The following is a 25,844-nucleotide window of genomic DNA, read 5'->3' on the forward strand; positions in this document are numbered from 1 at the left end:
GATGTCAGTTGAGAGTAGCGCCTTGTCCTGGGGGGGGGGGGGAGTCGTCTTCCTTGTGTCTGTTGTTTTGCGCTGAACAAAGTATTTATGTCATTTTTTAACGTGTTCTAGCACGCGATCATGCTCTGTGATCTGCTTGCATCTGCTTCAGTGTTCGTGTAGCACTGAATTATACAGCTAGTCGTGTCTCTTCGTGCCTAGCACACAAGACCTTCAGTGGAGGTGTGCTGCGCAGCAATAAAGCGGGAAAAGGAAATAAGGCAGGGCCCGTGACATATGTGTCACGTGATTCTCCAGCTCCAGTATGGGAGAACACAGGGAAGGAATTTCACTTGCAGAGGCTAGATGGGGGGCAAATGGAGAAAGTGTCTATGTTTGCGGGGACACTTGCCTCCTGAAGTCATGGGTTCTCAGCATTGAAATATTTCTATCTCGGCTATTAATCAACCAGTTTGAAAAATTCTTGCAGTAGAACACTCCCTAGAGGATGCGTAACGACTTCCAGCATATAACTAAAATTTTCTATGTGGCCTGGTGAGGGGAGGGGCCCTTTTAGTTTTACAGAATTTTTAAAACTTGCCTGTAGCAGACAGCATAATTCTAGTCCTTGAGCTGGATTATTCAGAGGTGGGTATTACTTGTACGAGAAATTGAAACACATAATAAACTAATATACAAACATTCACTAACATCTTAATTTAATAATTTGCGGTACATATTGTAGTTTACAGATTGTGGCATGTAAGATTGCAAGGCATACCCACTTTGAACAAATTTTGAGGACGGCACAGGTTTTGAAATATGTGTCATCAAATTCGCAGTAAATGTGCACTGTTGTTCCACTTACTTTTTTAACAAAATGCTGTTTTATGCATTGAAGCACAAAAGTAACCGGAACGCCTATGTATTCATCGCACACTTTGGCAGTGAGTATTTCGAAACTGGTGTCATCCTTAAAATTCATTTTAAGTAGATATGCCTTGTAAGCTCACTGGCTACGATTCGTAAATTGCAATATCTGACGTAAAATAATAATAATTAGAGCTTTTTCTGTTAATTAGTTGAATATGTCTTTCTATTTTTTGTGCAAGTAATGTCAGCGTCTTCGAATAGTGCAGTCATGGACTAAACTTATGCTATCTGCCAAAGGCGATTTTTTTTTATTCTCTAGAACTTAAATATGATCACCCCTTAGATTGGTTGCGGTAGGAAACATGAACAAGTATCAGGTGTGTAGCATGATGGAGGATTTCCATTTATTCCACTCTCTATTGTGAATGTTTTGGCTACAAAAGAGAAGCTTACAAAGTGAAGTACAGCGACCTTCATCACACATAACTCTCCTTCTGACAATAAGTGCTTTGCAAAAAGATTTTGTTGCAAAAGGCTACTTGTAAACAGTTCTATGTTATGCGAAGGAATTTTATGGCTTCACTAATGTTTTAAAAATACTATTTTAGGTTTATTGTATCATATTCGTGTGTTCATATGATGAGATCAATTTGCTTTTACTTTGCCCCCTGAATGTCTTTTATCTGTCCTTTCAGTTGAGAAAAAGCAGATAATTTCTCTTCTGCGGACAGTCTTTAGCACCATGACGGTTGCCATGCGGTATGAACCAGCGAATGCCAAGTTCTTTTCCACAGAGGTACTGCAAACCTTCAGAAATAGTAGCTGAGCTTCTGTACTGACTTTGCACTATTGGGGCTTACACATTTATTCTTAATATTCCATCTGTCTATCTTTTAGATCTGTCAAACAAGCCTTGCAGACACTGTGAGACTGCTTGGCTGTTTTACAAACAACACGGACATTTGTCCTGTTGACACTAGCTTCGTGCCAATGGAAGAAAACCTATTTCATGCTGTGTTTACTGGCCAAAATGATTCCAGGTAAGCACCTGTGTATGTTGTCAATGTGTCAAGCTTGGGATTAACCATGCCAAGCTTAGTGTGATACAAAATTTGCTGAATAAAAAGCATTGAGTAGTTATGTCATATTGCATACATTGAAAATTTTCATTCTGCCGCATATTGAATATAGTGTTTTTGGTCATTTATCTGAATGCAAGTTGTACAGTTTTGCTTTTAGCTTCACTTTCCAAGGGAAAGTTTGTGTCTGACTGGCTTCCATTAAAGAAGTCCTTTGCTGTGGTTCATTGTTCCTGCTGGAGCGCTGTCGCACAAAATTCCATTTGTAACCTTCATGCCGCCAGTTCACATGTTGAGAGCAGTGTGCCATTTATGCCAATTTATTTGTCAATCAGTTCACAAAAATAGTGATGTAGAGTAAGCTGGTTCCAGCCTTAAGCTTCAACTCTGAACAAGACATTATTTTTTCAAGCTTTATCTTGGTCCGTGCCTTCTTCTTGAAAAAAGAAAATGTTCTGGCACTGTTTGTTTCGTGTGAATGATAAAAATGCCGTTCACATTGTACAGTTAAGTGTGAACTCACGGTGTGGTATGAAGGAATTTCCCTCTGTGTGCAAGTTCCCAAGTGCTCCGATTTACAGTAGGTAATAGTCAACTTCTGTTCATTCGCTCCTAATGGAACTGACGAAAGTGGTCTAATTATCCAGCAGTCGAATTAAATAAGAGGCCAAAAAAACATCAGAACACACAGCTGATTTATTTAGAAGTTTTTGCCTCTACTGTAACACATCCCCAAATTAAATGCTCACCCACTTTTAAGGGGTTTCAAAGTAGAAAACTAAAATAAAGATGACATTACAGATCCTAATCAAAGTAAAAATTGAATGCGCACCCCATTTAGCAAGGAAAACATAGCATCCCATTCTAGCAACAAGGCAAATACGAAACCACTAAACTTTACCTTCACAGGATGGAAATTTATTTAATTTTCATTGTTATCACTCTCAGACAGCACTTTGTCACTGTCTATGGAGAACCACAACATGTCATCCTCTGTACAGTCTATAGCGTGTATGATATTCTGCTTTTATGAACTGACTACTCGGCAATCGCAGACAGGCTGATGGCCCATGCCTAGACTAACCATTTCGCTAGTTCGTCCTGCAACGCATGCAATTCGTGTTGCAATGCCATGCATGTGACTTGCTGGCTTAACATGTAAAGTAACTTGTCATTTGAATGTGCTTTCTTAATGAGATTGAAAATGGCACATCATTATCGTTGTCATGCTATGCAAAAACTCGCTCTGTCGCCATCTATAGTTGCCATCTTGTGATGACAATGGCGATGACGCTGGCTAGGCTGGCTCTAACGGTAGGTTGTTGCGAACATGGTTTTGCTTTTGCTTTCCTATTAGATAGCACTGCCCAAGCAATTTTGGAAGCATTTTCTTAGAAAAAAATACAGTGCCCTAGAATCAGGTAAATACTGTAATACAGTCAATCCCGAATGTATCTATCAAACTCGAAGGGGATCATGAAATAGTTCGATATACCAATAATTCTAAATATGAAATACGCTTATCTCAAGCTTATTTGAAAGCTCCACCTATCTCAGACAGTCACCTGAGATCATGATGAAAAGTGGAAATTTACCTACTTGTTTCTCCAAGGCCACATTGAACCCACAGAAGTTTACTTATTTTTTGTGTTTTTGCTGACAAATGTCGTAGGTCACTCGCACTGTGGAATATTCTTTGATGAACTGATTACAGCGCAAACTCTAAAAGCCTGCTTCTCCTGGCCGTGAGACCGCAATGTACTTCATGCACATCGAAGTGCTTCTTGCATGTTTTTATTCAGAATAAGGTAGAAGGGCCCGCAGCACGGAAGCAAACAAGCTTATATGAGTTGCGTCACCATCAGCGTACTTGTACTGCGAATGGTGCATGAATTTATCCGGCCATATGTGTGTTACAATACACCATTTAAGTGGCCAATCGCCATATGTTGATAATCAGTCAACCAGGCAGATGCTGCCAGCCTGCAGAACACCCAAGTCCATAGACAAGAATGGCACTGCCAAGCGGCGCTCTCGCGCCGGCGTGAGAGCGCCGCTTGAGGGGCAAAATTCAACTAGTGGGTGTACATCTCTCCCATCTCTCATTCACACGGCCTTGATTGCCTCTTGCACTGCGCGTGTTTGGGCACGTTTCATACCACGCATGGTGTGTGCCTGCGTGTGTGTGTGTGTGTGTGTGTGTGTGTGTGTGTGTGTGTGTGTGTGTGTGTGTGTGTGTGTGTGTGTGTGGACGTTTTATTCGAGGATGATGTACATGCTCCTATTTGCCTTTAAGAAGATTGGTGTGCTTGACGATTATTTTCATGGTTGCAATGTGCCGAAAGGGCGGTTTCTGCTTAGCCATGTAAGTGACACTGAGCAGGTGACTGGGAACGACATCGTATGTACCGCCAGAAAAATCGTTGGCACATACGATGCATGTTAGCTAAAGTCATTTTTGCAGTTTCCCACAAAATGTTTGCTACAAATCTGTGTTGCCTCTGCTGGCGACAACTGACTTCCATCGACACTGTGCGGAAATATACAAAATATATGACCGCATAGCACAAATACGACATGCGCACACAACCTTAACTAGTACGTCCCCTACAATATAGCATAGAGGCAGCAACGTAAATAGCTTGGCCATTTTTCAACAGTGGTCAAGAGACAGACGTTCATAGTATTAGTAATAATTTCTGCTTCGGTAATGCCTGCGCAACCAAGACGCAGGCGTGTATCGTCCAGTAACTCGATCGATCGGTGCAGTGGTGATGCAGGAATGGACTCTGGTCATGCTCAGTGCATCGTGCACATATTCAATTTCTAGGCACGCGTGAACTCCGGCCACTGCTAGCGCATGCAATAGAAGTGATTTTCATTCTTGGGCAGCGCACACACACGCACGAGAAAGAAGACAGGACAACTGAAATTTTTTATTTGAGTAAAAGGATTATGTGCCCAGTAATCATGAAATTCATGTGGGTTAGGTGTAAAAACCGTCATATGCTCACAAGTGATCAATGAACGAGATCGCTTCATTTGCCAGTGGTTTACTTACTTTGTTCGGTGCACTGCAGTGATCCATGTCTGTCGTCTGCTTTTTTCGTTCCATTTTATTGTGAATCGGCAGAATTTAACTGGTGGCATCAACCCTTTCGTGTTTACATTGCTGTCGTGACAGTTAACAGCACAATAATAATTTCCGGTTATCCGAAGAGGCGCCATCGCAAACGAGACGTTTCACGTGCAGCACAAGCTATGCGCGGGCGCGATCTTGAAGGGAAACGGCAGAAACTTACATCCGTGGGAGGTGAAATCGTTCTGCCAGGGGAGAAACGAGCGCTGGCGTCTAGAATGAAACTTGGCGTGTGGATGTCTATTCCCACTGATGTATCCCTGCAAGCACGAATGAAATGCGTTCAACACAGACTGTAGGCCTGCGAATCGCACAGCAATGAGTCTTGCGCGTTGCTACTGCGATAGTCTTTCCACGAAGGGCAGATGTGGAGGGCTGTTGTTTCGTGAAATGTAAACTGTAACATTGAAATCTGTCGAAGGGGGGGTTAGGGTCAGACTTGTTATGTCCACTCGCCAGCAATCCTTAAGTGCAGTTCACGGAAGCTCAAGTTGACAAATTCAGTGGCGCAGACATCTCAAGTTCGACGTCCCATGCCTGGAGCCACTCATTGAAAATAATGAGTGGCTTCTATGCTTTCTTGTGGAACACACACATCGGACCGGGAGGCTTTTTGCATTTTTGAAGCCGCGCGGCGGTCCTTTTTCCGATAACAAACGGCTGCAGGTAGTATACTTCACTGCACATCATTTCACTATCAATATGCTTCAACGCATTACAAGGCTTCATTGTAGTAAAGCTTACTAAAGCAAATCCATCATTATGGAATGCAGCATTTGATATATTGAATGGGGCAGTTAAGGGGAGTTCTATATAACCATAGTACAGTGCTGTACTTCTACATGGGATTTACAAGGGGTTGTAACAACAGTTCAATATACACAATAATTCGATATATCTGAGTTTTATATATCTGGGATCGACTCTATATTATTTTTGTGCTGTGGTAAGAAGTCAATTAAGCCAAAGTTAAATTCATTCACCAGATGGGAAGGTGAGAGTGAAAGTGAAGACAAAGTAGTAAGAGTTAAGTTGTAGGAACTTTTGTGTGGTGCTTTTGGATTACACGATTAAGAAACTTTTTCTACTTTATGCAGTCTTGACCTGACCAAGGTGCCAACATCCCTTATCTCAGCCTTGGTGGTTATCCGGTTGTTGTATGACATGGCACTTGACTCGTTTGACAAGTAAGTGACCTGTGATAAAATTCACTGTGTCATCTTTATGCTTTCTGTTTATTAAAGTCTTATCTTTTCACTGATTTCTATAAAAGGTCAGCTTCTGTTATTTTGGCAGCACTTTTGACAGGCAACACTTTACAATGAGAGTGGTGATGTAGGCTTGTTGGTTGTTCATCTTGAGACGAGCGAGTTTTAGCACAGGCAGGGAACAAGGACATGAGAAGGTGTGTGTTTCGTGTGCCTTCTTGTGTCCTTGTTCCCGGTCTGCTCTACAATTCGCTCGTCTTAAAACGCTTCACACCATCATGATAATTTGGCTGTAGCATCAACAGGGCAGTGCAGGCAGAAAAGTGTACACATAATGCATATGGATCTGAACTTCATTTTATGCAGAAAGCCAGTGTTTTTAGTGCTCTTCGTTTACTCTTGTGCCATTTCTAAAAACTTGTAAAGATGCTTAACACTTTCGGGACCGGCCCATAGGCCATCGATCCTATATGATCGACGGTTTTGCGCGCACTGCCCCGTTCAAATTTCCGCGCGCTTGGACATGTAGCTCCATCTAGGAGGTCGTCAGGAACTAGACTCTCGGTTTCGGCATAGTTTCTTTCATTTCCAGCAGGTGGCGATACGCGAGAGAGAATTTTCTCGATTGCGGCGGCGGCGGACGCAGTGGAAAATGGCGTCGTGCTCGCGTCCGGTCGCTCGAAAAGAACGCCGTCAATCGCGCGATTCCGCTGCTTCGGCAACGGATTTTTTTGATGAACCGAGCAGCGAAGAGTCTGAAGACGACTTCGGCAGCTCCGATTTTATTTCGGACTCCGATTCGGATGATGATGAGCCGCGGACTTCATCTAGTAGCCGAAGGTGAGCATAGTTCCACATTCATTTCTTTCTGGAGTAGGTGAACGGGCTCGCTATATGTTCTCATTATTTTATCTTTACTTGATAGGGTCTCAACAAGCTACGGCAATGATCTGCTGCCGCCAGCGCAGAAGCGGATTGAGTTTTCGCCGCGACGGGAACCTGGCGTGTACTTGGACGCAGAAGTGGGCGTGGCGCTCAGAAGCGGATCAAAGAAATTCTTGACTGCTCTGGACTTCTTTCTTCTGTTTTTCTCGATGAATGTGATCGAAACAATTTGTGACAACACGAACAAGTATGCTTGGACTCACATTTTGGAAAAACCAACGCATGCTTGTTCCGATGGATCTTGGGAAGAAGTCACCCCAAGTGAAATGCTAAAGTTTATCGGACTCGTAATTTACATGGGCGTTGTGAAGGTTCCTCGGCTGAAGCTGTATTGGAACGTAGGAGATCTGTACAGCGGTCTGCTCCCACCACGGATCATGCGGCGACGCCGGTTCATAGCTCTACTCGCAATGTTGCAAGTTGCAGACTTGGACGATGTCACTCAAAGTTCAAGAGGAAAGCTCCGATACATGTGGTGGCTCCTGCAACACATGAACGAAGTGTCAGCGAATCTTTTCCAGCCACATCGCGATCTTTCCGTGGATGAGCGCATGGTGAAATCGAAAGGGCGGTCAGGCATCCGACAGTATATCAAAGATAAAGTAACAAAATGAGGCTACAAGCTGTGGGTCCTAGCTGACCCTGGCACCGGATATACTGTGCAGTTTAGTGTGTATACCGGTAAGCGTGAGCAGCCAGGGCCCCATGGCTTAGCTTTCGACGTAGTTTGCCAGCTGTGTCACAGATATCTTGATCAGGGCTACAGGATCTTTATGGACAATTTTTACACTTCTACTAGCCTGTTCAGTCATCTTCTCAGCCGAAAAACATTGGCTTGCGGAACCACACGCAAGGATCGCCGAGGATTTCCTGCCGAACTGAAGGATGCACGGTGGGAAAAAAAAGCTCGACGTGGCGACATTCGATGGTTGCGCGATCAGAACATCCTGTACCTTCAGTGGAAAGACCGGCGTGTTGTCAACATGATGAGCACGGTTCATACTGCAAATGACACGGTCACCGCAAAAAGAAGGGAAAGAAGGCAAAACTCCTGGACTCAGATATCTATAACAAAGCCTCTGCTGATCCATGATTATAATGCTGGCATGCTAGGCGTAGATAAATCGGATCAAATGATTGGATATTATAATGTTCTCATGAGAAGCGTACGGTGGTGGAAGACTCTGTTCTTCCACTGCATCGATATTGCATGTGTGAACAGTTTTGTACTCTTCCAAGCTCACCGCACATTGCACCCAGAGATTCCTGAGCTGGCACGCACTGCCGGGTTTGACCACCTAGCTTTTAGAGAAGAGCTCATTCGGCAGCTTCTGAATCTTGACGGTGCCAAGCAAGCACACACGCCTCCACCACCCGTCGCAAAACATGCACTCCACAAGCCGGAAAAAGTGGCAAAACGCAGAAACTGCAAGCTGTGCTATGAGCAGAAGAAAATCGAGCTCAAAACTAATGTCTTTTGCAGCACATGCCAAGTTCACTTGTGTTTTACGACTGCCCGGAACTGCTTCGTCGAGTGGCACAAGAACCGTGGGACCTGAGTGGCTGACCACTGGTGCAAGCTAGATTTCACACAAAAAAAAGACAGTTGTAGATACGCGTGCCAAATTTTCACAAGCAAGAAAGGAGGCATTGTAGCACATTTTGTATATCTTGAATTTTTTTTATTATGTTTTTCCACTTGTATATCCATGACTTTTCCAACTTTTTTATGTTGTTCTTTCAGCAAATCTTGAATTTGAGATTTTTTAAAAAATATTATATATCACTTTTAAGTCTAACCTTTCTTTATGCATGAAAGACCATCTAATTAGCTACATTTTGATAAACATTGCAGCAATATAGCGTAATGACTATTCGTAATAAAAAATAATTTTTGACACCCATCAGAATTGCCTGTTTTTTCCCCGGTCCCGAAAGAGTTAAGCTTTGCCTTGAGAGTGGAATGCATTCCAAGATCCTTGACTGCTTCTCACGCTTCCTCCCAACTGCAGCTTATGTAACCGTAATGTTTACCAGGAAACGCTGGTGGTGAACGCTATGCACAAAGGCAAGCTTTCTAGTAGAAACATGGCCTCTTGCGTGGACCGCGATGTGGCGGAGGCGAGTGGCATATAGAGGTGTTTGCAAGGAACTGGGTACGCCGCTTTATGGCCTCTGGAAAAGGGGTTCGTGTTCGAGTTTCTGCGTAACAGAATTATGTTTCCTGGTACCTTGAAATTACAATCTGAAGCTATCCTGTCTGTAGGTTGTGTTTAGGTTGTATTTTATGATTTTTCTACACATGGTTACTTTGAGGAATTCAATTATTTCAGTAACCTCTCTGTGCCACGCTGAAGGCCTGGGTGGTTGTGGTCCAGTAATGTTTTGCCAAGTGACGTCCAACGCCAACATCAGGTTTTTTTCGACACGGGCCCTTTAACGCTATCGTGTTAACACGGCACTTGCAATTTAGTGTGGCCACAATGTTAGTGTTCGTGTGGGTGATCATGCTGTCATACTTTGTTTAAAGGTACCACCACCATATGTGACATGGTTGTATCATTTTATTGCCAAAAAGTCAACTCGAAACACACAAAATGTATTTGCGGCCATAAGCACATTGAACAGATCACATGACTGTGCCCAGGAAGTTCAAACTGTTGCTTATATTGCAATCAGTGATTGCCACAAGCTGAAACACACTACTTATATCATGTGTGTGACAAAATATGTGACAGAGGCATTTAAGTACGGGCGCCGACCTGTTTTGAAGACCTCTTGGGGGCTGAAGAATAGTCAAAAAAATCGAACAGTCCAAAAAACTTGTTCACCCTCAAAAAATACAATTTATTAGGCTTAGAGTGGCTTAAAATATCTCTGATAATGCCCTGCCTCATACTATGCTTGGAGGCAATCAGGTTTGCCTGGAATTGGCCAAGAGTGACGTTATCTCCGTATACAGTCGACAAGAGTGTCAACGCATTGGCGATCTCTGTTGGCAGAGATCCCAAACACCATTGAAGGAATGAGCCACATACTTCACACCACTTGGTTCTCGTGAAGGCTCAGGAGGTAGTGCCAATCACACAAATGCAAAGCCACACAAAGATGCGATAATGTCTCCAAAACACATCTGCTCTGAAACGTGCAAAATGGCAACTGAAACTTAAAAAAAAAAAAAAAATACTGCATGGCAATTGTCATGGTGCTAAAAGTGGTCTGTAAAAGGGAAATTATTAGCTTTTTCTCAACTGAAAGGATAGATAAAAAACATTTAGGGCACAAAGTACAAGCAAATTGATCTCATCGTATGATGATTGTGCTGACCGAAAAGTGCCGTCCTCTGGGGCGTTTTGTTAGCTAAGGAAGAGCAGGCGTGGCCGTAAGGATGAAGCGTGCGCCTCCCTATTTTGGAGGCTTTACAGCAGTCCACTGAAAGCCAAGCCTGGCCAAGCCAGTGGAAAATCCAACATGGCAGCCCCCAAGTTCAGGTAGCGTAGCTTGGAATAAGCTATTTAGGCTGGAAAGTCTATCTTTGGGGCCTAAATTCATCCAGGAAATTGGTTGCAAAAATGCATTAGCTCTATGGAAAACCTGACGGTGCATTTATGAAGTCCGGAATATCCATCAAGTCCGAAAAATCTGTCGGCGACTGTACACCCTTGTTCACTTGCTTAGAATATGGCTAAACGACAAATTCATGAAAATATAAGGAGATGGGTTTCAGATGTCACCAACTGTACTTCCCAACAACAGGTTCTCATGACAGTTCATGACTTTTAATGGACAGATTTAGTCTGCTGGGCCTTGAATAGGATGAACCGTCTTCATGTTGTGCAAAACAGCTCATAAAGTGTGATACTACGGTGGACACTGTGTTGTTATATTGTTGGCATACTCATAGCCATGTGCGCAACATGCAACACAAATGTAGAATTCGTATAAATCAGCTAAAGTGCAAGTGAAAAACAGACATAATGTTTTTTTTTAACAGATGCAGCTTCATGACAGGCATACATATCATGACAGTATGAGGGTTCTTGCAAAATTTTTCTCTGTTCAGGAGTTCCTAAACTAAGTCTCGTGAAAACCTCACTTGGATTCAAAAAATTCCAAGAGCACTCGAGTTTTTGCTAACCACCTGCTTTGGCTGTGAAGCAGAGGTCATTTAGTTGCAAGTTGCTGCATGAGTAGCAACTTAAATAAAACTGTACATAAAAGTGAAAACTTTCCTTAACAGCACAAAAAGGGCATCTACTTTTTTTAAACACATAATGTATCTACTGCATCCAGTAGGCTTTGGTTCAGTATTCAATTTTACATGCCAGGGATGAGTAATGTATGCCTGCCAACAGCTGTATTTATGTAGAAAAAAGAAATAGCATGTAAACCACCGCATCAGAGCAGTCGACATGTGATGATTAATTAGTAAGTTCATAGAGGTGAAGAAAAGGCGAAAGTGACAAGGGGAGGGGAGGCAGTGCTGTGTGCGTCAGCTTGGGTGCTTGCAAGGACATCTGGCAAAGCCTTCAGCTCTTCAGAGCCTGCTTTGTTGTCGCCTGTGCTGGATTGTGTGTGGGTCATTCTTTGCACTTGGCAAGGCATCATTGAGTGCCCCTGCATATGTCTGGTTGGATCTCCCAGGCCCATGGCGTTGACCAAGCTGGTGACCTGCCCCCCTACCCAGCATTGCACGGTCGAGGTTCCCAAGAAGGCTTCTGAAACCACGGGCAAGGGTAGCCCTCAGGCCAAGAAGCCTGTGCTGGCCACACTCAACCTTTCGGCACCGAGCCCAGACCCACTCATTGTGCACCCAGGAGTGGTCGTGGCCATGTTACACCTTGTCCCTTCTATCGCCGATGGCCACGACTCTCAGGTGGGGCCATAGTGACAAGTGTATCTGTGTATGACGGGCAGGTTTTATTGCCTTGTTTGTCGCCTGGCATGATACTTTTGCGTCATTGTTTGTAGAGTCGTAAATTGTGTTCAGTAGGTACATGACACACTGATTAATCAGTTTCATTTATGGATTTGAAGGATATTACGGCAGAGTATAAACTGAGAACACGACTGTTGAGCCCACTTATGATGGCCAGAATTTCATTCACGGCTGTGAAAAAATACTGAATACTGCTGTGGCAATCCCAGTCTCTATTATAGCAGTGGTATTGCTCTTTACAACACTGACATTCAGATGGTCAGTCAAGTGGTCTGTTTTGAAGTGTTTGCGAGGATCATTATACAGTATGGACATGGACATGTACAGATGCCTGGTTTGGTTGGAGTGAGTGAAGAGCTGACAGCAACATGTAGTACAGGAAAACCTTGTTCATACATTCTGAAGAAAGAAGAAATGCTGAGAAAAAACTAACTGGGAAAATGTAGGACCCGAAGTTAAATATTTTGGCAGTCTCAACTGCAGTTGACATCTACGTAGTGTGAAGTGTTACGCGAATCGTTGCCACACGAATGCGCACCAAGCATGAGTGGCCTAAAACATGCATTGTCGTATTTGTGGCTTCGACATGCTTACGTCTACACTCCTCGATTATGGCCTGGGTCAGCAGCTTCTCTGAGCTGGGCATTTGGGCGGCAAAGACACCGACACATGTCCAGTTTGTGGGGCTTATGCGGCTCAAGACACATGCTTTGTTGTTTTCCTATTGCATGTTTTAAGACAGTGACGGGAAACCAAAACGAAATCAAGCTGGTGGAGACACCAGAACACAATGCTGCCAGAGTGAAACATGACACTCACTTTGCACAGCCTGCTGCAGGGAATGGCAGTGTGTTCGGGTTATGGTCTATTAAAAGCATGCGTTACACTTCCAGTGGCCCTATGCCACGGCGCTGGGAAACAGATAAGTGAAGATGCTTATTGCAATAGGGTTAACAGCGATAGCTGTGGTTGGTGATGTGGCACAACCCACAAGGATGTTTGCTGGTACTGTTGCTGGTCGGTGTTGAACTCGTAATCCTCTGGACGAAAGTGCAGCGAGCACACTGCGTGATTTTTCAGCTCTTTGCCAGTGCACTGTGGCAGAGGTACGGTACTTAACCACTTCGAACGGAGAGGTCCACTCATTGGCACACAGTGATAAGTAACGTTGGATCGCTGCTGCAACTGCCCTTGGCCAAGTTCCGCGGACTGTTCGCGCATCCCACGACATTACATGGACGTGGCATTCTCGCTGCTTGTCCCAAATGCAAGTTTCGCGAGCCAGCAGGACCACCGCAGCACGACGCGATAAAAAAACTGAAACTCCAAAGCGCGCGCGGCGCAAAGTCGAACGCGCAGAGTTGAGCGAAAACGAAACCTTTCTAACACCCATACTACTAAAGGATAACGTCAAAATGTTATTTTTTTTCTTAGAATCGAATAGAAGTAGACAAGTAGCATTTTCTTCCGTCTTATAATCTAATGAAATTATCTTTTTAATACGAGTAGTTGAGTACTAGTGACATAAATTATGATGAGTGCTTTCGTCATCGGGCTAGTACCGGAATGTCGCTGTGGGGTCTCAAATCATGTCGTGCATTTACCTCAATTTCTCGGTTACTAAAGCTCTGTATGCGATTATATTGACACCTTAGACGTTCTAGAGCATTGCTTTATCACTTTAACTTGACTTTCTGGTAACCTTTAGTGTCCCTTTAACATTGGTGCCAAAAGGTAATGTTTTCTTGGAACATGTTAACCCTTTGAGGGTCAATTTTTTTTTTGCCAAGCGTGACCCCCCAGGGTCTGTTTCTTTTTATTACAAATTTAAAATCTTCAGAATGACCAACTTCACAAAAATTTAATGCAATTCTTTTAGAATGACCGCAAAGTGTGAAAATTGTTTTTTTTTGTAGGTAAACATGCATTGTTTATTCATGAATACAGATTTTATTTATTTATGCAATACCCACAGCACCTTTACAGGCATTGCAGTGGAGGGTAAATACATAACACCAAGCGGATTTGGGCACCACGACTTGGAAATAAACAATACAGTACAAAAAGTAAGCAAAACAATCAAAGAATAACAGATACTATTCGCATATAGAGAAAAAAAATAAGTAATAGGGCATCAATCCAACAAGGTATAAAATGTGTCATGTGATATTAACTGTGATATCCACTGAAGATAGTAGTCTATTCCACTCCCATGTTGTTCTAGGAAAAAAAGACATCATAAATAGTTCTGTGTGGCAAAATATTTCTCGTACTTTATGGGCGTGGTTGCCTCGAGCTGATGCATAATAAGGTTCAAGTATGTACTATTGCTTGTCCATACCAATTGTTGAGTGAAAGATACTATGGAAAGGCTTTAAACAACGTTTTTTTCCTGCGATTTTCAAGAGACTCCCATTGTTAATTATTCTTCGCTTGTGTAGCGCTAAAGGTAAAACTAATTTCCAGTAACTAATCTTGCAGCTAAATTTTGTACTCTTTCAAGTCGTTCCTTATCACCAACCATTGATGGGTCCCATAACTCGCATGCATATTCTAACACACACCTGGCGAACGTCTTGATGAGTAGCTCTTCAGTTGTCGTACTGAAATTTTTAGCATTACACTGTAAACCTTAATGACATGCTTGCACTTACTATTAGACGATCAACGTGATGATGCCATTTTAGATCAATGGTAAAATAAGCTCCTAGGTATTTATATACAGACACCCATGACAATGCAATATTATCTAATGTGTGCTAAAACAATGCTGTTTTTGGTACGATCCTCCAGGCATCACATGAGGATTTCTCATCTCCAAACGGAGATTTGCGGGAAGATGTCCCTATTTTCGGTCAAACCCTAATGAATAGCTTGCACCTACTATCAGATGATCACTGTGATGATGCCATTTTAAATCAATAAAATAAGCTCCTAGGTATTTATATACAGGCACTCGGGACAATGCAATATTATCTAACGTGTACTGAAACAATGCTGTTTTTGGTACTATCCTGCCAGCATCACCTGAGGATTTCTAATCTCCACACGGAGATTTGCCAGATGTCCCTATTTTCGGTAAGTCACTTTTGGGGGATACAGTCCCTTAGTGAGAATAGCATGACTCAGCACTGGACGCGTTGGCATCTATGTGCAATGGTGTTTCACACACACGGGCAACAGTGTTCCCGGTGCCTTGCCAAGATACTGTGCTTAGCACTGCAACAACGCTATTGCTTGTAGACACCAACTTGTCTGGTGCCTAGTCACACAAACTCTCGCTAAAGTGGTTGTATCCCCGAAAGTGATCGAGAATAACACTCCATGCCAGTGCTGCCATTGCTGACCGATGCATGGGGTGCAGTGTCACAGATGTTTCCATTAGCCCTGCTCATGTCTACATCTCTGGTGTTGTGTAAATATTGGCATGCATGAAGAGGTTAAACTCTCCAATGAGTACGGCTCATCTGAATAGCCTCTTGTGCATTTGGGAAGAAAAGCTGAGCATCTATGAGAACACAAAAATTGAGTTAGCCAAAGTGTGAAAACACTAGCTAGTCCATTTAAAAACAATGCTTTTGCTACCCTTCCTCACTCAAACATGAAGTAGTGTTTGGAAAGGAAGCTGCCATTTCGGGAATGCATGACATAATTAGTGCTGGACTGTGTCACAAAATTTTCTTCTACTGCAGGAGGTTGCCCAAGACTTTGGTTGTGCTGAACAGCAAAGTGGTTATGAAATAGGAATTGGTGAAGTTGGTAGCCATCTTTGTGTATGTTGAAACTTGTAAGTTGAATAATAGACAATCGCATGAGTCAATTACTTTGATTGTTTTTTTTCATTTGCCTCGCAGGGGCGTCTGCGGCAGCAGGCGTTTGGTGTGTTGCAACACCACGTACCCGAGCACACGAGAGTTGGCGCCTCCCGCATATAGCCGTGCGCGGTTTAGCCATGTCTGGGGAAAGGGGGATCCTGTGGGTTGAGTCGATGCTGGGTGTTTGGACCTTCAAGGTCCTCCGGCGGAGGCAACATACCTCTTCGGCCTCTGCTTCACATAGACAGCACCTCCATACTGACGCACCTGGAGGAAATCGGCAGTCGCCTTTTCCTGTCCCTCTATTCAATCTTTTGCTTTCCCTCTCGCTGGCTCTTCTTTCCCGTCTTCTTATCACTTACGAATTTCTAGGCAGCAAGGGTTAACCTGGTGTATGTATCCAACCTTGGGTATTTTATATTAGGTTATAGTAGCTACGTACAGCTGGCGTCCGCGTTTCCTCCCGGACTCGTGGCATCCCCTTGTTGGGCTCGGTGGTGGGTGGCTGGCATAGCTACCGAAATTAAATGAATTCTGTATGGCTAAGACATCGTTCCCCCTCTTTCGGATCGTCCTCTTTCCAAAAGAGAGCGCACCAAATAAACTTTTCAGCTATTCAGCCAGCGCAAAGAAACTTTCCCCCGCTTCCATGCAATACAGCAGTCCATGCAGTCAAGATCCCGAAAAGACAGTCAGAACTATTTCACCTTTCATCGTAGCTAAATGTCTTACTGACGCACTAGATGCTGGCTACAAAGTGAAGAAAATGAGCTGTGGCGACTTTCTTCTTGAGGTCCGTGACGCTCAACAGCATGGCAAACTCTCCAATCTCTTAGCATTCTGTAATGTTGCAATCACTGTTACCCCCCATCGATCATTGAACACATGTAAAGGAGTCATCTTTGATGAAGATCTCTTGAGCCTGAGCGAGGAAGAGCTCCTGGAGGGCTGGAAAGAACACAACGGGATTCAAGTGCAAAGAATAATGATCAAGTGAGACAATCATGATATTCCAACTTAGCATCTCATCCTCACCTTTGCGTCGAGCATGCTACCGGAAACCCTAGAAATGGGATATACCAAAATTTGAGTCAGGCCTTACATCCCAAATCCCCGAAGATGCTTCAAGTGTCAGAGATATGGCCATGGTTCGCAAAGCTGCCGTGGCTGACTGACCTGTGCAAGATGTGGCAAACACGAATCCGACAACTGTAGTGGCACACTCTGCTGTCCCAACTGTGACGTGGACACGCAGCATACCTACTCTCGTACTTGCCCCACATAAAAAAAAGAAAAAGACATAATTCATTCTAAAAACACAAGGACTCTCATGTAAAAGACGGGTCCTGTGGTGGAATGAAGTGGACGACCAAGGGACTACCTTGGAAGACCAGGCCAACGCTCTAGGCAAACACTTCGAACATGTGTCAAGTTCTGCACATTACATAAAATCATTCCTCAAATATAAACAATTAGCTGAACTTAAGGCACTGGATCGTAAATGCCGTCCGGATGAACCATACAACCGTCCTTTTAATATTGTCGAGCTTAAAGCTGTATTGAGCACATGTAGAAGCTCTGCACCGGGAGCTGGTGGAATCATGTATGACATGATTAAAAACTTACACAAAGACACACAAATGACACTTCTGGCACTTTTCAACTCTTTCTGGGCTGCCGGATATCTCCCATCCTCATGGAAGGAAGCTATTGTCATTCCCGTCTTGAAGCTGGGTAAAGACCCTTCCTTGGCGGCAAGTTATCGCCTGACAGCTCTTACAAGTTGTCTGTGTAAGCTATTTGAAAAAATGATTAATCGTAGACTAACTGAACAATATGCTTGATCCCTATCAGTGTGGCTTCAGAGAAAGGCGTTCCACGACTGATCATCTTGTGCGCATTGAAGGAAATATCCATGATACATTTGTACATAAACAGTTCTTATTGATATTCCTCGATATGGAGATGTGTGACACAATATGGCAATACAGGATCTTGCGAGATTGTCGGGAATGGACATTCGGGGAAATATGTTAAACATACTAGAAAGATATTTGTCCAAACGTACCTTCCGCGTGAAAATCGGCAATGTATTGTTGCGACCTTTTATACAAGAAACCGGTGTACCCTAAGGAGGTGCGCTTAGCTGCATGCTCTTTATCGTGAAGATGAGCACACTTCGTGCTTCATTACCGCCAGCTATTTTTTATTCTGTTTACATAGATGACATACATATAGGTTTCAAATCCTGCAACCTTGCAGTGTGTGAGAGCCAAGTACAATAGGGCTTGAACAAAGTGTCCAAATGGGCAGACGAAAACGGATTTAAAGTGAACCCCAACAAAAGTTTTTGTGTGCTTTTCACAAGAAACAAAGGGCTCATTGCAGATCCCAATATCGAAATGTATGGTCAGCAAATACCTGTGAACAAACAGCACAAGTTCTTAGGCATCATACTTAACTCTAAACTAAGTTTTATTCCACACACAAAGTATCTCAAGGTGAAATGCTTAAAAACAGTGAACTTACTGAAAATTTTATCCCACCCAACATGGGGCAGCGATAAGAAGTGTTTAATGAATCTTTACAAGAGCCTGATTCGATCATGATTGAACTATGGTGCCGTGATCTACCATTCTACCGCCCCAAGCACGCTAAAAATGCTAGATCCGGTCCACCATCTAGGGATCCGACTGTCCTTTGGTGCTTTCAGAACAAGTTCCATTGAAAGTTTATATGTAGAATCAAATGAGTGGTCACTCTATCTGCAAAGAACATACATCAGCCAAACATATTTTCTGAAAGTTCACTCTAATCATCAACATCCGTGTTTTAATACTCTTAACGATATGACATGTGCTATACTCTTTCGTAATCGCCCTCTGTAAGACAGCCCTTTTCATTGCTTGTGAGGGAGCTTAGTGTTGAAATGGATGTCCCACTCCTTAAACATCGCTTAATGCCTCCAGCTAAGCAGCTACCTCCTCGGGAGTGGCAGCTGATACAATGTGATATATCTTTCCTACAAGTTACAAAGCACGCTCCAGAGATTGAAATCCAAATGCATTTCCTGGAACTCCTAGTACAAGCACTCCTGCATGGAGTTCTACACAGACACATTGAAGTCACATGACGGGGTGTCCTATGCAGCCATCGCTCCATCCTTCTTGGAATCCGATGTACTGCACCCAGAAACAAGTATCTTTACGGCTGAGGCCTTTGCACTATTGTTGGCTGTGAAGCATATAAGGAAATCAAAACTCCAAAAATCAGTTATATATACACACTCCCTAAGTGTTGTGAAGGCCTTGATGTCATTCTGGAAGTACAAAAATCCAATAATTAATGAACTCTATTCCATCCTGCGTAAAGCATATATGTCTAACCAGCATGTGATTATGTGTTGGGTGCCTGGCCATAGGGGCATCGAAGGTAACCTTCTAGCGGACCAGATGGCCACATCAATTGCATCGCATGCTGTTAATCCTACTGCTGCAGTCCCTGTCACAGATCTGAAGCCCTTCTTACGAACGAAACTGCGAAACTACTGGCAACGTTTGTGGGACGTGGAAACAAATAATAAGCTGCATGTAATAAAGCCACAATTAGGTTTCTGGCCTTCTGCAACAAAATCATGCTGAACAGATGTCCTATTCTGTCGTCTAAGAATAGGACATGCATTTGGCACCCATAACTTTTTACTCACTGGAAATGAGCCTCTAATCTGTGGTAGATGCGGGGAGAGGCTGACCATTCTTCACGTTGTCCTGGAATGTCGGAAAGCCGAATCTGAGAGAAAGAAACATATTCCCTTAGCATACCGGCAGCACATACCCCTTCATCCTGTAATGTTACTCGGCCCAGAGCCGCTCTTTGACACCAATGCAGTCCTAGGTTTCTTGAAAGATGTTGTGTTACATGTTATTAACCCCATACATTCGTAGCGCCTCCTCTCTTCAGAGGATGCCGCTGTGATAGTTGTTTGGTATAGCACATGCCTCTAGGCCTTTGTGTTTCAAGGGCTCTGGCGAGGCAGTAGTGCTCTAGGCAATTTTAGCATCTCATATATTTTGTATATTGCATCATTCTTTCCCAATGCATTTTAGTGTTCATAGTACACGTCATTAATCATTGCCATAATTTTATTACGCATAGATTTTATGCAATTTACACCAACTCTTTTAGGCCCCTTTACAGCCATGTCACATTAACTTCACAGAACCCATCAGACCACTACGAACTCATTAACACTAGCATGGCGCTCTTTGGCCATACCTGGCCCTTGCGCCACTAAACGTCAAACACTCAGGTTTTTGCATTTGCATTCATGCGGCATTAACATCTGATTTGAACCATAATCAACACTGCTTCGATAAATGTTGGAGGGCCCCCTTTGAAGCTTGGAATAAACACTCTGTGACAAGGCATTTGTTTCATCAGTGGTTGCAGATAGAGCTGACACTGCAGCTGTACCTGGCAGAGGTGCTGCGGTCGCTGGTACGTTCGGAGCGCAACCAACAGGTGATGTGTGAGGCTGGCCTGCCTGGGGAGCTGCTGCAGCGCTGTCGGCCCGCCCTGGAGGACGAGCAGCACCCGCTGTACCTACCCTTGCAGTACATGCTCGAGCGCCTTGCTGCACAGGCGCTTGAGCCCAGGGACCTCCGGTGAGCCAGCCCCATTGATCCACCTGCCCTCTCAGAGTCTGCTTAAGCTTTCTTTCTTGTATGTCTTGAAAGTAATGCAAGTTTGAGGCCTCAGAACAGGAAGACAAATTTTTAGCTAGAACAACTATGCGGCAAAGATAGCAGAAAAGGTGTGGGTGTGCGAATATCGAATAATAGAGTTTGAAACGAATATTGAATCAAACCAAGAAGAAAGAGCCAAATATGGAATCGAATATCAGGTTATCAGAAAATTTAATACAAACGTTTACGCTTCAAAATTTTGCGCAAAAACACAGTAGTGCACATGCTCAGGAGGCTAATCACATTACTTAACAATAATCTTGCTAGCTATCAGTAACTTAGGTACCTAGAAATAGGCCCAAAGGGAACACCAAACTAGTGTGCAAGCACTGATGACAACTCAGTTCGTATATCAAGCTCTGGAAAATATTTTTAATCAATGTAATGTCTGTCAAACAGAATTAAATGCTTTTAAACTGAAGAAATAGCTAAATTTTCCTAAATACCGATGGAGTTTTCAGTTTAATATTGGGCCATACTGTGCTTAATGGCAATCTTCTGTTACTTAGAAAGTATTGCTTTCCAGTTTTCTTACATAAAACAGGAGGGTTTTTCCATCTTTATGGGAGATGGTTTTCTGTGAGTTATCGTCAGCTCCTTATAAAGCCAATCTGTGCAACAGACAAAACCTGGGAATGTGCATAAATCACGTCACTTGGCACTGTTCCTTGCGGTCATCAGTGCCGCACACACGTCGACCATAAGGCGAAGAGTTCTCAAATAAGGAGGTCCACGGCAAGTTCGCACGACATCCCCCCCCCCCCTCCTCTTTTTTATTTTCATCTGCATCCACCTGCTGTCTGTGCAAATGTGTGTGCAGCTGAGAGGCAGCGCACTATTACACTATATTTTCGAGCCCGCCATGTAAGTCCAAAGCTAGTATTGTGATAGGCCGCTCGAAGCTACGAGAAGAGAGTAAGATACCGTTGTGCTCCTACGAACGGCTGTGTACATTCAACGCTCGTCCCGTGCGGTTGCTTTTGTTGGCGAGATGGTTTGTCAGCTTTCTGAGGGTCGTGCGAATGCTGTGAATAGATCTGCATTGATTCGGTGACTGCAACTTTAATTGCCGACATCTGACAATGCAGCTTCGATTAGGCTTAACAAGTTATACAGTGTGGCCAATGGCACGGTCAATGGCATGGTCATGTTGAAAACGCGTTGCTGGCTGATTTGATAACGGGCCACAAACAGTCGCGGAAAGTTTGTCGCTACTATTTTCCTACGGGTGGCTCATCAGTGATAGGTCGCGAAATCACGTGTGCAGGTATGGCTGCTGAAGTGGTGTTCAGGTCCGCGGTAGACCAGCCAGCACCTACTGCAAGCATGCATGCCAAGTTTGTCTGTGTGCTCACATGTGGGTTGAAAGCTTCCAACTGCACGAATTTGCGTGCGTGAGCACTGAACTTGCATATCTGATGCGATCAGCATGCCTTCCGGTGGCTAATCAGCCTGATCTTAATGCATGCTTAACCCCCATTGCATGCTTAACCCCCAAATGCATGCCTAACCCCCATAACCTATATTCGAAAAATTTAATATTTGAGAAATCTAATATCATATGTTTGATTCACGAATCTAATTGTTCGAACTTTCACTATTCGGTTCGAAATAGAATATTCGAGTATTCGCACATTCTTAGAAAAAAGGCATGGACAAGTTAAGAGATGACGATAGCACACACGCTAGACATTTAACTGTCATCATCTCTTGGCTCATTTGGGTTTAGAACAATATTTAGTAGGGTTATGTGAGTATTTGAATATCACCAAATTGAATTGCATAGTGAACATTTGAATAATTCAATTTGCGAGTCGAATACCTACTATTCGATTTTTCAAATCATTTTTCAAACACACGGGTTGGCCTGTGCCTTACTGCATGCAGCCTTTTTGTAACACAAGGTCTCAGTCAGTGTAAGATTCATGTATCGATCCTGCCAGTCGCAATATGGGCAAATGGAATGGCGACAGAAGCGGTGCATATTTCAGAAAGCATGAATGCGTGTGCAAAAATCAGGCCGACTAGTCGCATAGCGTATGCAGATTGTATTGGATACAAATTTTCACGTACACATATTCGTGCAGTTTGGAGCTTTACCATATAGACTCACATAAGGGCCGCACCCCCAACTTGGCTGCCCAAAATTGCGGGGAAAAAACTTTTTCAGCGGAGAAGTTATCACGTTCTGTGCCCCGATGCCACGTGCATGTGTCGGCGCATTTTCGTGCACTGCATACTTCAGCGCTGCCTCCACTAGACAGCAAAAGCTGCATGTTAACTTCTAATGTAATGGTACATCTGGGGATCTGAGGTATGCACAAGTCGCAAGTTGTGCCAGCACCATTTCGACCAAAAGGTTCAGTCTCGTGTAAGGGCCACACGTCATCAAAATTGTGAATAGAAAGTGTGGCCCTTGCACGATTCCATATGCCAAGCACACAGACGAACTTGGTACACATGCCCACGGACCCAAACACCTCCTCAACAGACATCAGTTAGGCCATTAGGCCTAATCGGCGCTGCTTCGTCGTACGTCGGCGACTCAAGTTAGGGTGTGGTGCTGAATCGACGCACAATTTGCAGCAGCCGCACAGTGCTAAAAAAAAAAAAACCGCCCCGACAACGAAAGCGAGTGTACGGTATGGCACCAACAACCAACATTTGCAACACATCATACGGTGGCCCTTCGTTCCCAACGCCATTTGTAGATGCATATCAGTTTTTATTTGTAGCTTTGAGCAACTCCTCACAAGACTAGCGTGAGATTTACACAGCGGGCGCAAAAGTGTCATGTTTCTAGTGCGCTGACCTCCCAGCTGGAGACATTTGTGTTGTCAGCGGATGGATGTGTAAAGGTGGGGGTGCCTCACATGAATTTGCCATGGCCTTCCCTATTTCGGAACCTTTGACAGGTGGCAACTGACACTGAACCCGACAAGAAAAAGGCCCCTGCTCTTTATTGTCGGCGCAACTGCAGTCAACTCGTATACGGCAATGATAGCTGCGTGCAAAGTGGCCATCAAGTCAGGTGATGCACAGTCTGCACTCTCATCTGGTGCACAGGTTGACATTTACAGTAAAACCCCGTTAATTCGGATTTCACGGGATCGAAGAAATTGACGGAATTAACGAAATGTCGAATTTACGAGGTGACGACAATAATAACTAAAAAAATTCCGAAAACATCAACATACCTTTACTTCATAAAATAACTGGTTATTGTTGCTTCTTTAGAGCGAGAAATTTGCGCGGAAAACACAATTTTTCGGAGTTCTTGTAGATGGGGCTGTCCACGCAGATTGTTGGGAGAAACCACACAGATGTCCTCCAAAACTTTGAGCACGTCATCAGCCTCTTTAGCAGTGCGGCGTGGCACTTAACACGCATCCGCGATGGGCACATTTTTATCATCAGAGTTGGGGTCTTCGTCACCGAATACATCATCAAGTATTTTGTCGTTGTTGAGGCGACCGGCAACAGCAACGTCACTGTCTCTCTGGGTGTATTCATCCAGCGGGACGTCCGCAGGCAGGAGTCTGTCGAAATGACTGTCGTCTTCCTCGCCGTTTTCGTCAAAATCCGCATCCCCGGCTTCAAAGGCATCAGTGTCACGGACAACACCACTGTGTCGGAAGCAGTTCGCTATTACTGTGGGCGGTGTTGCAACTGGGGGTCCGAAGACGTGGAATTCACTTTGCTCGTGGAGGAGTAAGGGAACATGAGGCTGGGTCCGATATTCAGAACATTTGACAAAGACATCTATATTTACATATGAGCAAGAAAATGCAAAGTTTTACAGAAAAGTTGACGAAGAAGTTGTAGCAGCCGATCACTCCCACTGTCTGTTACTCCTTTAATGCCTGACATGGTCATTGTTCAGTCACTTCCCCCAATCCGGCGTCAGCAGACCGATGACATCAGGTCCCACCAATCCGAAGGTTGGTTGCTCTTTCCCTCAAAAGGGAATTTGGTTGGGGCAGCTCATCGGTGCCCCTTGAAGAGGCCTTGGCCGCTCAGCAGGCTCAGCTTCAGCTCGAAGTCCCATGCTCGCCGGGAGGATTGAACGGCTGATCTCAACAGCAGCGTGTTGTTCCACACATGCGCCATCATGTGCACTGTGCTGAGTAGAGTCACACTGTATTTTTTTCCGTGCCTCCATACAGAGCAACATGCACTCAAGCACTCACCTGATCACCTGATCCAGAGGCTGCAGGGAAGCCATTGTGTTCGGAGGCAAAAAATGCAGCTCTGTGTTTGTCATCCTTAGCACATTGTTATGCGCACTGCAGTTATCTAAATCAACTAGCGCTTTGCACACTATTGCAGAAAAGCGGCAGTCCAATTTGCACAGCCAGGCTTGAAATATTTCTGATGTCATCCACACCTTTTGACTGGAGTGATAGTCTACCGGAAGCTTCTTGATACTTTTGAAGCATCTTGGCTTTTCGGCTTTGCCGATTATCAATAGCGGTAGCTGCTCCGTGCCAGTCATGTAGGCAGCCAGCAAAACAGTTATCCTGTGTTTGCTTTGTTTACCGCCAGTGCAAGGGTCCCTCTTAAATGTGATTGTTTTATCTGCCAGGGCTTTGTAGAAGAGGGCTGTCTCATCTGCATTAAAAATGTCACAGGCATCATAATTGGCTAGGCACGCGGGTAATCCGGCCTTCCAATCTTCGACAACACCTTCACTGACCAGCCCCTTTCTCGTTGCGCTTCGAAAGACCAGGCCGTGTCTCTTCTTGAATCGGTCTATCCAGCCTTCCGATGCCTTGAAGGCTTCGATGCTGAGCTTCAGCGCATACTTCTCGAGCTGTGCACAGATCAGGGGACCACTCAAAGGCAGCTGTGCATTGCGCGAATCGGCAATCCATCACAACAACGCTTCTTCAAGTGTTGGTGCACTGCCATTCTCAGCCATTTCCTGTTGTGAGTGAACTTGTCGCTGTCGTACGCCTGTAGAATCTGAGCTTCATTCTTTACATACGTGCTGAGTGTGCTTCTCTTCACGTTGAACTTATTCATTATTTGCCGCGGCACCCCTGCCTTCATGGCTTTCAATATTTCTACCTTCTCTGACGAATCCTTTGCCTTGTACTTCGCCCGCTTTGGTGGGGCACGA

At 44.1% G+C, this 25,844-nt stretch overlaps 1 protein-coding gene across 1 annotated transcript in view; it reads left to right on the forward strand.

Annotated features, from left to right (window-relative positions):
• The window catches only part of bchs (WD repeat and FYVE domain containing 3 bchs), a 244,799-nt gene that overhangs the window by 47,267 nt on the left and 171,688 nt on the right, over nucleotides 1-25,844 (forward strand). The window contains exons 15-19 of the mRNA XM_070538948.1: nucleotides 1,548-1,648; nucleotides 1,750-1,892; nucleotides 6,168-6,257; nucleotides 11,868-12,099; nucleotides 20,418-20,641. Coding sequence (XP_070395049.1) covers nucleotides 1,548-1,648; nucleotides 1,750-1,892; nucleotides 6,168-6,257; nucleotides 11,868-12,099; nucleotides 20,418-20,641 — 790 coding nt within the window. The remainder of the gene's footprint in view (nucleotides 1-1,547; nucleotides 1,649-1,749; nucleotides 1,893-6,167; nucleotides 6,258-11,867; nucleotides 12,100-20,417; nucleotides 20,642-25,844) is intronic.

Source organism: Dermacentor albipictus, chromosome 1 (assembly GCF_038994185.2).
Source record: "Dermacentor albipictus isolate Rhodes 1998 colony chromosome 1, USDA_Dalb.pri_finalv2, whole genome shotgun sequence".
In the NCBI taxonomy this organism is placed as follows: domain Eukaryota; kingdom Metazoa; phylum Arthropoda; class Arachnida; order Ixodida; family Ixodidae; genus Dermacentor; species Dermacentor albipictus.